Source organism: Stegastes partitus, unplaced genomic scaffold (assembly GCF_000690725.1).
Source record: "Stegastes partitus isolate 25-593 unplaced genomic scaffold, Stegastes_partitus-1.0.2 Scaffold1542, whole genome shotgun sequence".
In the NCBI taxonomy this organism is placed as follows: Eukaryota; Metazoa; Chordata; class Actinopteri; family Pomacentridae; genus Stegastes; species Stegastes partitus.
In genome coordinates, this window is record NW_007579273.1 from 125,137 (window position 1) to 139,170 (window position 14,034).

At 43.7% G+C, this 14,034-nt stretch overlaps 1 protein-coding gene across 1 annotated transcript; it reads right to left on the reverse strand.

The window, feature by feature from the left end:
- Nucleotides 1-260: 260 nt before the first annotated feature.
- On the reverse strand, nucleotides 261-14,034 carry sltm (SAFB-like, transcription modulator). Its single transcript, XM_008300446.1, has 20 exons — nucleotides 13,898-14,034; nucleotides 11,332-11,419; nucleotides 10,313-10,371; nucleotides 9,646-9,673; nucleotides 7,576-8,263; nucleotides 6,927-6,970; nucleotides 6,699-6,814; nucleotides 6,441-6,590; nucleotides 6,235-6,347; nucleotides 5,995-6,155; nucleotides 5,778-5,878; nucleotides 5,627-5,683; nucleotides 5,370-5,524; nucleotides 5,104-5,284; nucleotides 4,481-4,605; nucleotides 3,663-3,836; nucleotides 3,230-3,541; nucleotides 3,001-3,139; nucleotides 1,576-1,730; nucleotides 261-1,491 (listed from the first exon to the last, which is right to left on the reverse strand). The coding sequence occupies exons 1-20, from the start codon at nucleotides 14,030-14,032 to the stop codon at nucleotides 1,380-1,382; spliced, it is 3,093 nt and encodes a 1,030-aa protein (XP_008298668.1). The 5' UTR covers nucleotides 14,033-14,034; the 3' UTR covers nucleotides 261-1,379.

Below are 14,034 nucleotides of genomic sequence, written 5' to 3' on the forward strand. Positions count from 1 at the left end.
AAACCAGGCAAAGCAGGTATACCACCACAGTGCCTCAAACCCACTCAGGTTTACAGTCTTCTCATTTCTGGCTGTTTAATAAATTTGTGTTTTTAGTCAATTTCCACCCTTTAATACAAACAACACCACATCTCGTAGCTTTAGTCTGAAGCTAGAATCTTTTCGCATCCTCTTGATTTAAACTTTGACAAATCTGAAAGCCTCACAAAGCAAAGTTTCACTCAGGTTGATCCGGCCGTGAGCCAACAATCACAAGTCACTCTGCTTCTCACTTTCTTTTAATTTAATCAAGCGTCATCAACCAATTACAACAGGCGTGTAGGCAAAGAGCGTGTGATGCGAGTTTAAGTACATGCACGACAGTCCCATATGTGTACTATTGGTCCAACTGTGAAAGGATGGAGAAGCTCAACGGGATCCTAAATGAAATGGAAAAATAAAAAATAAATAGCACTGACCTGACAGAAGGACACAGAGGTACCTCCTAACAAGGTGTTGGTTTAGTCACACAATGCTTACTTCACTTACTGTCAGGAAAACAGTACATTGACCTTTTAAAGAGCAGACTTCGTACAGTGCGTACCACGTTTCTCTACATCAAACCCTCGACGTGCTGAAGCACCGACTATCACAGGGCTCAGTGACGCACGTAAGGTTCCTAAAAAATCCCTCTAAGCTGAGAACTGATGGATCCACCTGAGCTACCAGCCTGAGAACCACATTTGAGCGTCAGTAAAATATCCAGAACGACCGGAAGGAGCAGTAAGCAAATACACAACGATGGTCCTTTCAGCAACGCCCTGCGGTAACAGACGGGAAAGTCAGATTGTATTTTCGACAGACCTGCATGTAATTCAACTCGTGGCCTATGAGAGGTTTTGTTGCTACAACTCAGGCTATTTTACAGTTCGATGTTGTTTCAGTAAGTCCGACTATTCTTTACAAAACAGGACACCAAGTATGACGTTTCAAAGAGCAGTATTCCTATGTCATCTGTTTCCTGGGAGTTAGTTCACCCTGTCGCTTGTGATACACTAAAATAAGACGTCGTTCACAGGAGAGCTGTGACACTAAGCTATTGAAAATATACATACGACACTCATGACATAATTCAAAACGCGTTACAAAGACCTAGGGCTGTACAGTATCGTCCTAAATATTAAAACTTGTGCACAGGGTTGTTTAACGGTAACAGCAGGACTGTCAGGAAAACCCTACACTGAGGTAAACACTTTTGTCTATACAAAATAAAATAGTGTTATCAACCTCATGGCCGCAAACGTGCCACCGAAAACTGTTGATATTCTAAAAAATAAAGAGTTCCGACAAAGTCTTCTTCAGGGTTTTAGGTGCTTTAGAGTGGCAGAGTTTGGCTGCGGTTAGAATTGCCGCGGCGTTCCTTTGAAGGGCTTGAATCCACCCACGGTGCCGCCGCTGGGAATGGAGCTGCTGGTGATCTGTACGATTCGGTTCATTCCCGACGAGGAGTGACTGCGGAGAGACAAACGTCACGTCTAAGAACGGTGGGAGGGAGGCAGACTGTTCAGCTTTCTCACTGCTTAGTGGTGTAGTTACCTGGAGGGAGCCATCATGCTGCCCCGAGTGTCCCCCATCCTGCGGCTATCAGGGAAGCCGCCGCCCTGGGAGCTGGAGCCGCCGTGCCACTCCTTCCTCAGTCCTTGCTCCCTGCTGTGACGCTCCACCACGACCTGACGGCCGGAGCTGAAGGGCTGCAGAGGAGGAGGTGGAGAGTCAGGCATCGCTAGGAAATGTACCGACTATAAGTCACACGCTTTGAGCACTGTGGCTTAAACAATGATGCGGCTAATTTATGGATTTTTGCGAATTTGGCAACGAAAGAGAGACTGAGGAAGAGTGTGACGAAGTAATTCTGAGGCTGTTCAATTCCGACAATGAAGACTTTAGTGGTTTTAGTGCGCAGGAGGAAGATGACGATAGCGATCAGTGACTTTTCCTGGTAAGCTGCTGTAGTTTTTTTACAGGCACTGTTGGGAAAAAAGCGTATTTGTGTATGTTACCGGTACGTATTTAATTAAAAGTTTAAAAAATCTTTCTGTGTAAATATCTCATGTTACAACGTGGACACCTGCAGCTTATAGACAATTGCGGCCGATATATGTACAAGTTTGTTTTCTTTTTAAAGTTAGTGGGTGTGGCTTATACTCAGGTGCCTCAATAGTCTGGATATTACGGTACATGTGAACAACAAACTAAAGACTGAAACTCCACACGTAGGAAAATGTGAAAGAGTACCGTAAATTCTGGACTATAAGGCGCTACTTTTTTCACACGCTTTGAACACTGCGGCTTAAACAATGATGCAGCTAATTTATGGATTTTTACGAATTTGCCTCGAGACCAAAATGACATTGAGAGCGACAACGAAAGAGAGACTGAGGAAGTGTGTGACGAAGTAATTCTGAGGCTGTTTAACTCCGACATTGAAGACTTTAGTGGTTTTAGTGCGCAGGAGGAAGATGAAGACAGCGATCAGTGACTTTTCCTGGTAGGCTGCTGTTTAATCAGCCGTGTTACAGGCACTGTTCGGAAAAAAGCATTTACGGTACGTATTTAATTAAAAGTTTAAAAATATCTTTCTGTGTATCTTCCTGTGGCCTAAATTTGTACAAAAATTGTTTTCTTTTTAAAGTTAGTGAGTGAGGCTCATATTCAGGTGCCTCAATAGTCCGGACATTACGGTAAAAGCAAACACCAACACTGCATCAAGTTCTGCTGAATACTCTGAAGTCATGCTATTATTTTGAAAAAAAAATGTGACTGATTTATAAAAGAAAAAAGAAAAAATTCCTCACACTTCAGAAGACTAAACTTATGTAAATACTCTAATTAGTCCATTACTTGTGTCAGCCCTTCCAGAGTTATTTAAGATAACCTAACATTTGTAGGTGCCCTGTCGATACTAGTCCATATGCTGTTTGTACAGAATAAGCACAGTTAAACGATTTTTCAGAAGCCGACCTGATCGCTCATCACCATGGGTCGTCCGTTGTCCTGGTCGTTGAAGCTGCTCCTCCCGCGGCTGACTGAGGGGCCTCCTCTGAGTGCAGGACCAGGACCGTCTCTGCCCGATCGCTCCGCACGCATGCGCATCGGACTTCTGTTCAAACCAGCAAACATGGTAAGCAACTTTAGAAAAGAGCGTTCAACAAATGAGGCTTTTTTTCTTCAAACACTGCAGCGTTTTTACCTCATGTCTGCCTTGTTGGAGTTCATCCCGCCGTCGTTCTTCCATCCATGCGCTCCGTCTCGTGGCGAGCGGGTGTGCGACATGCCCGGTATCGTAGCTCTCGCTCCGACGGGGCGGTCGTGCATGGGAGCCGGGCGTCTCTCGTCCCGGTCCCTGCGGTCGGTGTCCCGGAGCTCAGCGCGTGGAGGAGGAGGAGGCTCCACTCGGCGGACTGTTTCGAAGTTCTTGGGGTAACGGTCGAAGCCGGAGCCGTCTCTGTGAGGAGCGGGCCGACTCTTCTTCACCTCTGGTTCACCGTCGAACCTGTTACGTCTGGGAAGGAGACAAGGAGCACAATGGGATTATCCATCCATCCATCATCTATACACCGCTATACCACCACACTGCTCGCCCTCCATCCCTCAGTAAACTCCTACAGTCTGAGCTCTTGTACCTGTCGTATGTGTTGGGCTGATCGGCGGCCGCCTCTGGAAAACGACCCCTCTCTCTGGGGCTGAAGTTTGAAAATCGGTTCTGCTGCCGATTGTAGTTGGAGCCTTGGTTCAGACGGACCTCCGGCTCCGACTGCATCTTCTTGTTTCCATTCCAATACGGATCATCTCTGCGACTAAAACAATGAGTACAGACAGATCCCTCTTAAGTCATGAATTTGAGGCAGACACACTTAATGCTACTTCTAATGCCGTACTCTGGCGTTACTGTTGTGTTTTCTATAACTACATAAATATAAATAGTGTTTATAGTTGTGGGTGATCACTGGGTAAAACCTTCCCTCAGACATCGAGCAAACAAAACAAGCCTCATATGGCTTCGATGAAGGTGGCCAGAAACGAGTTTGTAGCCGTACTGTGCAGATGTGAGTTCATTTATTTACATGGATTGCTGTTTCTTTTTAAATGAGAAAACAGTTGAGTACAATTTTACCTAAAATGCTAAAACATCTAACACAAAAGAGAAAAATAATATCATAATAATAAAGATAAAAATGTATTTACCAATGTTCTGGGTGAAATTTAGACCCACAATTTGCTCTTGCTGAGTGATTGATATCCAAACAGAGAACTTTCTGTTCATCACTTCAGTTTGCTTTAGTTTCATTGACAGCATCTCTAACAGGTCAGAGCTCTAGTGATCAAACTATCCAGGTTTGTGACCCACTGCCTTAAAAAAAAAAAAGTGCCCACCAACATCTAACAACGTGGGTCATGATGTCAACACACAAAAGCTCTGTTGAGGGAGAACTGTGTTTACCCGTGTTCCACTTCACGGCCTCTCTTCAGGTTGTTCCTCTTCTCCTGCTCGTACCGGAGCTGCTCCTGCTGTCGCCTCAGCTCCTCGCGTTCTCGTGCCATCCGCTCGGCCTCTTTACGCCTCTCCTGCAAGAGGTCGTATTAAAAATAATTACTGAGCGACGTGGAGGTGATTAGATAATTACAAGCAGGGAGAAAAATCCAAAGTGGTTTTAACACGTCTATAAAAAACTATTTGGAGGCAAAAACACAGTAAATTGACAATTAATCTTATTTCTGCTTTTTGACGCCAAACACTGGTGGAGAGAGGAGCTGCACCGTCCCTACAGAGCTTCTGCCACATGCTCGCATTGTTTCTTGTTTTAATTTTGTAAAGGCAGAGCTGCACACTTTCCTCAAAACACCTTAATGTCACTTTCTTTCTGTTTCAGCTGGACTTTCTGCTCATTGTCTTCTCTTTGGTAGAGACAGGTTCAACACCTGCCCAGCTGCCCATGGCTACATCCCTGACCACCATTTCTCGTGACATGAAACGACATCTAAGGTGTGATTTTTTTCTTTCTTTCTACACACCCATCTATTTAGTATTTGCCCCAGTAGTACATCTGTTGGTGCTTACTGTACCTGCTCGATACGGATTCTCTCTCTTTCCAGCCTCTCCCTCTCCAAACGCTCTCTTTCCAGTTTTTGTCTTTCCATCTCCAGTCTCTGGCGCTCCCGGAGCAGGTTTTCCCGCTCTTCACGCTCTCGCAAAAGACGAACACGCTCACGCTCGCGACGCTCTTGCTCTGCGATTTCACGGCGCCTAAAGCCCAAATAAAGCACATGGTGTTAGAACGATAAATAATCATTTTAATCAAACTAAATGCATCAATCGTGTTCCAAGCTACCTGCGCAACTCGACAGCTCTACGGACGCGCTCAAGACGAATCATCCGTTCACGCATCCGCTGCTCCTTCTGCTCCTTCATCTTGTCAAAAGGCAAGATGTCTCTGTCCTCCCCTTTGTTAGCAAAAGATCGCTGTTTGTCTTTAAGCATCTCCAACTAGGAAGGAAAATAGGAAATCATGTTAATAAAAACAGGCGAAGCTTTATAAACACAAACACAACCGTAAATGTTGTGTCCATAGGTATAAAAGTTTCATACCTCTTCAGGAGGAATCAACCATTTTGGCCGCATTTGGACATTGGGGTTGATAAAAGGCTGAGAAAGGAGCAAACAGACTCTTATTTAATATCTTCTTAAGACAAATTTAAGTTTAAATATAATTCAAATACAAAAAAAAAAAAAGTCTTACTTTTTCAAAATACCTTCCTCTTCTGAAAGGTCTCATTTTGCCAAAATTAGGATCTCCTTTGGGATGATCGACCGCCATCAGCTTGACTGGGCTCTTTGCCCCTAGAGTTAAAAAAATAAAAATGAAAAAAAGCAAATATTAACCCAAGGAAACAAACATATGTCCATTAATAAACTAAACTAGATTCTCTAAGTTAGTGTTGAGAACCAAAACCTACGTCCGTGCTTTCTGTCCTCTTTCTTGGAGGAGTCTTGTCCCGAGGTAGATGAAACGGGTTCTGATTTTCCGCCCTTGGCCTCCTGTTTCTTGGACAAATCTTTGTCCTTTTCAGAATTTTTATCAAACTTCTTGTCTTCCTTCTTGTAGGTGGGCTGTGCTCTAAACAGAACATAGAGAAAAGGTTAAACGGGTTTTCAATCCAGAGAGGATCAACATATCCACTCTTTCTGTCACTCACTTGTTGGTGACTTTTATTCCTGTGGAACTGCGTTTGTCGTTTGATTTGCTGGAACTTGCTTTGTCCTCTGCTTCTTTCTTGGACGGCTCCTTTTTGAAGGGATCGTTTTTGGCCTAAAAAAACAGTGGCAGCAAAATATAAACGATACAGGTCCACAGTTTTCTCCAGAGTCAAGGTCTCTTCAACGCCTCTCCTTTCTGACTTACCCGTTCGACGTATATCTGCTGTCCATGAAGTTCTGTGCAGTCGAGGTGGGAGATGCAGCGAGCCACTTCTGTGCTGGAGGACATCGTCACCAAGCCGTAACATTTCGAACCAGGACTGCGAGCGTTCGTGACCACCTTGGCGCTTAAAACCTGTGAGAAACGTTTTTCTATTACACTGAGCATAAACTCGCCGTCGTATTTTCAGACATGTTCCAAATGGGAAACTGCTAATTCCAAAAAAAAAAACACGTTATTTACCTTCCCATATTTGCCAAATAGGTTCTTCAGATCCGCCGCTTTGGTGTTTGACGACAGGCCGCTCACCCATATGTTACGAGAAGAGCTGCTGTTGCTGCCGCCGCCGCCTGGAGCTCCTGATAAGACGTTTTCCAACACACGTTAACCAAAAATAAATAAATACTGCATCATGTTTATGGAGCAAGTAGAAAGCTGTCCTGGCTTCTGAAAATTTGGACAACATCTTACCCTTGTCATCCTTCGTAGCTTTTCCATCTCTGTCTCTTGAAGAGCTACAAAGCAAATGTTCCAACAACAGACAGGAAATGAGTGAAGGTAAATCAAACCATTTAACGCTATAAGCATTCACCTAGTGGAAAAAAAACCAACATGTTTTGTACTGTCGAGAAAAAAAAACATCCTTTAGGCAAGGCGTGGATCTGAACCAATGTCTCAAAGGCTTCATTGCATTTCCAGTGGTGAGATGGGGGTCAAGTTGTCAGCCAATTTAGTCCCTGGACCAATGAAATCTTCGGAGGTTTGTTCAACTTCACAGTGAAACCATTTGACCAAAAAAAAAAAAAAAATCTGTCATCACGGAGACTAACGCTCTTTTACAATGCCTTGTGCAGAGAACTGGGAAAGGCTTTAAAGCTGCTGGACAGGTCAAAGTAACAAAGTAAGAGTTGTTTTCTCAGCTCCTGGTTAATGTCACAATTTAACCAACTTCAGAGAAATAAATCAAAGCAGTAAATGGCAGGATTAGGTACATCAGTGAACATTTCCCTTATGGCAAAAAAAAAAAAAAAAAAAAAAATCTTGAGGCTACCCACAATGTTGCGTTCTTAGTGAGCTGGACTTGGTAGTAGTATCAAAGAACTGACATAGAAAGACAAACCTCTTTGCTTGACCTGATGCCCCAGTAGCGGAGGGGCCTTTCTTCCCAGAATCCTTTTCTTTATCTCCCGTTTCAGCTTTCTTCAAGGCGTCTCTGCCGTCTTTCTTCGTGGGGTCGCCTCGGGATCCGTCATCTTTCTTACCATCTTTGTGGCCCTCAATCTCTTCCGCCTTCATGTCATCATCTGGGCCCGTCTCAGCAGAGGCCTCTGGCTCATCAGTGCCCTTCTCTGCCTCTGAATCTGGAAGTTTCACATGTTTACCTGTTTCCAGGAGGTCGTCACCATCAACATCTATGGTGATGGCATCTTCGTTTGGGATTGAGACGGATAGGTGATCGTCCTCGGCTTCTTTAGAGGAGTTCATGGCTTCAGCGTCCATCTCAGCCAGTTCGGTCTCCATCTCTGGCTCAGCGTCCTCATCCACCTCTGGCTCGGCATCCACCTCTGGCTCTGCGTCCACCTCTGGCTCGGCATCGCCCTCTGGCTCGGCCTCGGTCTCGGCATCCACCTCTGGCTCAGGTTCTGAATCAGCCAACGCTTCTGACTCGGGCTCGGGCTCGGGCTCTGGCTCGGGTTCAGCCTCAGCCTCAGCCTCAGCTTCAGCCTCAGCCTCAGAGTGAGCGAGGCTGTCCTCACAGGGTGCAGGCTTAGAATTTTCACGAGTACCATCATCTGTATCAGTTACATCTGAGGGATTTAATAAGGATAAACATGGCAAAAACACAACTTTTAACATTGACAAGTCGCATGTTACTTGACCTATAAAGTAGAATATAAAGCACATATAGTGTTAATGGTCATCGAGGGCGTAGACACCACAGGAAGACACAAAACACACACTCTTCACTGAACATGGGGGACGGTTCGGGAGTCTTCAGCTCTTGACACACGTAAAGTACTTCAGCCACAATTCACAGGGATTCCAGATGTTTCCGACATGGTGTGGCAGCAGTCCAGCTGTGAATCTTTGGACAACGTTCAAACGAGGAGGCAAAACTGAGCTCAGTTCATCCCTTGGTTTTCCCAAATATGCAAAACACATCCCGAGCTGGTCAGTCCAAGGAAAGTCATCTGAGCTTAAGGGAATCTTCAGCCTCTTCTTTATTAATTCAATGTCATCAATGTCTTAGTGGCAAACAAAAACGACCTTTCATCATCAAATCCAACCTGCTGTAATGTGTCCAGTCAACCGTACACACCGTGTACACAAATTGCGTCCCTTTGGGCACACCAGTCTGTCCTTGTTGATGTCTGGCCATGCTGTGTGTAGCGCAACATCTCCTCAATGCACACATGCTGGGGCTGCAGTCAGCCGTGTAGCAGCAGTTTTCATGGATGATGCCTGCGACAAATTCCTGAAGTCTCTTGATCTTTGTGTTGTCTCCTGCTTTAAGGCCTCTGCATGTATGCAGTGTTTCGAGGATTCGAGTCATCCTTGAGCTTACCCAAATCCCAACCTCATTCACAGGCCGTCTCCCCTGACAAGACCTGTAACAAGGTGCGTGGTTCCCGTAGCAAAAGGTGTGACGTATTCAGATATAGCCAGTACGCTTGTCAGTGGTCTGTCCAACGATGCTGTCAATCCTGCTGTCAGCCAGAGAGTACAATGATCCTCGAATCCTAAAAGCTGTCGCAGCTTCCAATTCATTAAGACGTAATCAAATGTCAGCTTGTGAACGTTCGCTCTTCATTTCCTTGGGGAACGTGCGAAATTGAATGCCAGAGGCAACGGAAATCCACTGAAGCAAACACAACTTTTCGGTAAATATTTTGAGTAATCGAAAACCTAAATCAAAGCAAACCCAGGACCAATAATTCATTCACGGGCAGCACAAAAGGAACCTTAAAAAATTGAGTGGTTATTTAGAAAAATGTCTCCATTAAGCAAGTCTTGGTTGCTCCTGTTAACAGACTGTGACCTAGATAATGCAGTAACTAGCAGAAGCGTGGAACACCACCAGATACGGGTCATGTGTTCTACCAGGAGTTTGTTGTAGTAGTAATATGTGTCAGCTGTAAGAGAGAAACAACCGTGTCTGCAGTGGGCACTAGTGTGTCGGCATACATACCCTTCTCTGATTCATACTCCTCAGTTTCCTAGAAAAGAAAACACCGAGATGAGTTGGCACATTTTTCAACGACAGATAGTCACAGGCAGAAGAAAGTCCTTTTGGTATTCCAGTGTACAGAAGCATAAACATCTACTTTTAGAAATGTATAGCAAACAAGTCTCACATCAAGGATTAAGAAACACTCATCTTCTGATTTTGTGAAGATTTAAATTTCAACTGAAAATTATAAGATGTGTATCGATACATTCATAGTGGTTTTTCCAATTCCTTATTTCAAAGTTTCAGTGTGACTTGAGTTTGTGGCTGCAATTATCAGAATAAACTGGACCGGGTAAAGGGTCTGGATTATAGGTATGAGCTCTGTAAACCACATCTCCGGCTCTGTAAAATGCAAAAGCCTCTTAATGCTTCCTGTCATACTTCATACTTTTTCCTGGCAGCCGCTGTAACACTTGTTGGAATGTACAGATGTTTACGCGGCCTCCAAGAGAATTTACATAAATTCGAGTTTGCTTTGGCTTTGTTCAAACTACGGAAAGATTTTTCTTGAAGGCACACACTCAGACAATTCACTGCAACGTGCTTGTGAGTATGATTTTTCTACAAAGCTGGAATAAGACGCTCATTACTGTGGCAAACATAAATGCTTGCCAGTCACACTCACCTTAGAGAATCCATCCTCTTCTGCTGTGGTGTCCACATCTGAATCTACTTTCTTGCCCCCTGAAAGATTGAATGAATAAACTGTGAAACATCAGGGTGGATAATTAGCCAACCTGACTCAGGCCAGGCTCACACTACAGGAGTTATAGGCTAATTTACCCCTCTCCAGCAATCGGAAAAGAAATAGGACTTCGGTCTAAACTGATGTCCGGCCAAGATTATCTGGTGATGTGAGAGGTTCCCAGATCCACTCTTAACCCTCCCAAACTGCTCGCAGACCCATCAGGGCCAGCTGAAGTTCTATACACTAGCCCTCGAGGCTAACATTAGCTACAGACAATAAAACAGACATTTAAAATCTGCCCTCCAGGTCTTGCTGAAGAACAGACAAACAGTGGGGACCATGTCTTCCCAACCATTTTGTCATCCAGATTTGTTTTTCTCTTCTTTTTATTGTTTCTCACGGCAAAGTAATATTAGCGTTAAAGCGAGTTGTTGCTCCACAGGCGTCATCTTGTTTACATCTGTTGCCCCATTAAATCATGTGAGGTGGTGCAGTGCTCCTCCAGCATGATCATCTTAATAATATCCTGCAGTGTGTAACACGCCATTATTTTCAAATCTTAAAGAGTTTGCATGACTGAGATTAAAGAGAAGAATATCTGGGAAGGGGCTGCAAGGTGGCTCAGTGGTTAGCACTGTTGCCTCGCAGCAAGAAGGTCACCGGTTCGCATCCGTCTAAATTGTCCATAGATGTGCATGCTTGGTTGTCTGTCTCTAAGTGTAGCCCTGTGATAGACTGGTTACCTGTCCAGGTGAACCTGCCTTCACCCTAAATCAGCTGGGATAGACTCCAGCCCCCCATGACCCTAGTGAGGATTAAGCGGTTTATAGATGATAGATGGATATCTGGGAAGATTCTCCTTTTGAGTGTGATGCAACCGGATTTCACAATTAGTCAGGATTTTAAAACTCCTGTAGCGTGAGCCTGACGTTAAATGAAATTAAGAACAACATTACCTTTCACTTTTCCACTTTTCCGAGTTGATGCGTCAGCAGAAAGTGGGATCTGGATGTTTTCTGGGTCGCCACCTTCATCTTCAACAGCCTTAAAAAAGTAATTTCATTTTTTTAAAAAGTGAACACATAATGGGAAAAACAACATTTCAATATATACAGCTAGTTAGGCCTGTTTGTGTCGGTATGAGTTATTACTATGTCAAAAATCCATCACTCTTGAGAAGGGTTGAGTTGCCTTTTGCTGTGGATTCTAACTTGAATGCAGAGACTATCAGTCACGCGCTGCTGATTCTATTTCAGAGACTATTAGTAAAATAAAAAAAACACACACACCTTCAGCATAAGAAACATGCGTTTTTGGGCTTCAGCTTGTATATGTAAAGAATGCAGATATGAAACACAACCCGTAAACTGCTGCCAATCAAATGGCAAATATGCTGCTGTATAGACTGCATATATTTGTAAATCAGATTCTGATGAAGTCAGTGTCTCACCAGCTATGAACCTCAACGCACGTCACTGGTTGTAACAAATGGTGTGATTCGTCTTTCTTCTTATATACCACACACTGCCAATTGTTTTGCACCTATCAATGTAGGCTTTTTCTTTTAAAATCTATTTAAATACTTTATTCCAGGTTGTCAAATTTGATCAATAGGAGTATTACTTGGTATGACCAAGAGTTTTGCTTGTGCTCCCAACTTTTTATAGTGGTGCGCCTAGATTTTTGCTGGTGCTCCTAACTTTTTTGGGTTAGGAGCACAATGCTCCTCAGTCAAAAAGTTAATCTGGAGGCCTGACAGCTAAACATTTTTTACAGCTAATACTGCTCACTGTGGTAACGTTGGTTCCTTCTTCTCAGGCAGCAAAGGCAAAGAGAGAAACGTACAGCGCTTTGAGATGCTGAACAATTTAGAGAAAATATCTAATCGCAATTTTCCTGACAGATTTTGCAATTTGTTTTGCAATAAATATTTTTAAAAGTCAAGCTTCACTTAAGGATTCACTGTGAAATGGATGAAAAGACGGGATAGAGCCTTACCCCATCAGACAAACTGAGACAACTGGCTGTCACAAGGACAACAGGAGTTTGTAAGACGAATGACACAAGTGTTAAAATCCAGACTGAATGATGAGTTCATTGTTTCAAATGAGAATGTTGATTTAAAATCAAATAATTGTTCGGCTCTAATGTCGGGTGTTGTCAAGTTTTTAAAAAGTCACATCACAGGAAGTGCACCAGGGGAGGGCAAATTAACACAAACAACCTTGGATTAGTTTTTTCTAATCATTTTTTCATGACTAATCAACAGGAGAGGTCCGTCTAATAGAGCGTAAGGTATTGCGATTCAGGGGCTCTTGGACACAGATTTATACGACACAGACTTCAGCATGCAGACGCCACGTGTGCGCAGTAAAATGAGAGAAGATCAGGAGGGACTTGGTCGTGAAAAGAAACACACATGATAACAAAAACAGGTACTCAGCTGGCAGTGTCTTACAAATTCTGCTCGCTACAGAGGCAGCACGACTGGTTTGTTTGACCCTTTAAATCAGCATAACAAAGCTCTGCCTGACTTCAAAGCCAAATCTGAATGCCATCCAAAGCATAAAACGATTTTAGATGCTTTTGCCAGTGTTATACCACATGAGAAAGGTTCCAAACCTTTTGCACTCAAAAAAGGTTTTTAAAAATATGTATAGTTTTAGTTTCAATGCAGAAAAACAAAAACACTCCATGTGCCTCGCATGATGAATTCAAGTCATCTGGTGAAAACTCCTCAAGCTTTTCATTTTAAAACATACAGAAAGCAGATAAAATAAACATTGAATTATTTTTCTAATAACACGCTGCTCTTGTGCGGATGTATTTTAAAGGTCAACTAAAAACAGCACTGAGGTCAGTTCTGCTCTGCATCCAGACACACGATGGGAAATGAACCATCCTCAGTCGAACAAACTGACTGACACACACACACACACACACACACACACACACACGCCTGCTGCACTCCTGTTTAAGTCCGCATGTGTTGATCTGATCATCTGTACGTTCATCAACAAAAGCGTCACTTCATGTTACATCTGAAGCCAATCACGTGTAATCTGCCTAATCCGTTACTGCTAAACAAGCGGTACGTTGGAGTGGCCCACACTGTTGTCATTGTACGGATCTGGAGGTTTTTGTTTCGAAGCGCAGACAGCGTTCACGGGCCTTTGGTTTCTGTTCAGACGCTTCCCTTCATTTATGCACAACGTTCAGTCCTGAATGATGCCTGTTATGTTAACCTTCCACAATCACTTTCGATTGATAATTCAAGCCCGCATGAACAACACGCTGTAGTGTTTTACCACATGCGTGTGTAACTACTAAACCGAGGATGCCGTTCAAATGGCATTAAAAAAACGGAACCAGTGGTCATTTGAGCAGAGAAACTGTTAACCTGGTCAGTTAACAGCAAACCAGGCACAACATTGGCCACCATTAGCATTAGCATTAGCCCCTCTGCATCGCGGAGCCGCCGCTCATTCATCCGTTTGCACATACTAGCTTCGTTTCGGTTACCTGTCTCAGTCTCGTGAGCAGGACGCTCTTTACACCGGACGTGTCCAAATTCCTTCGTTTGAGCTCGGACTTAAGGTCGACAACTCTTAATTCTGATATCTTCTTAGACTCCGTTGAAATGGCACCCGACGCCATTT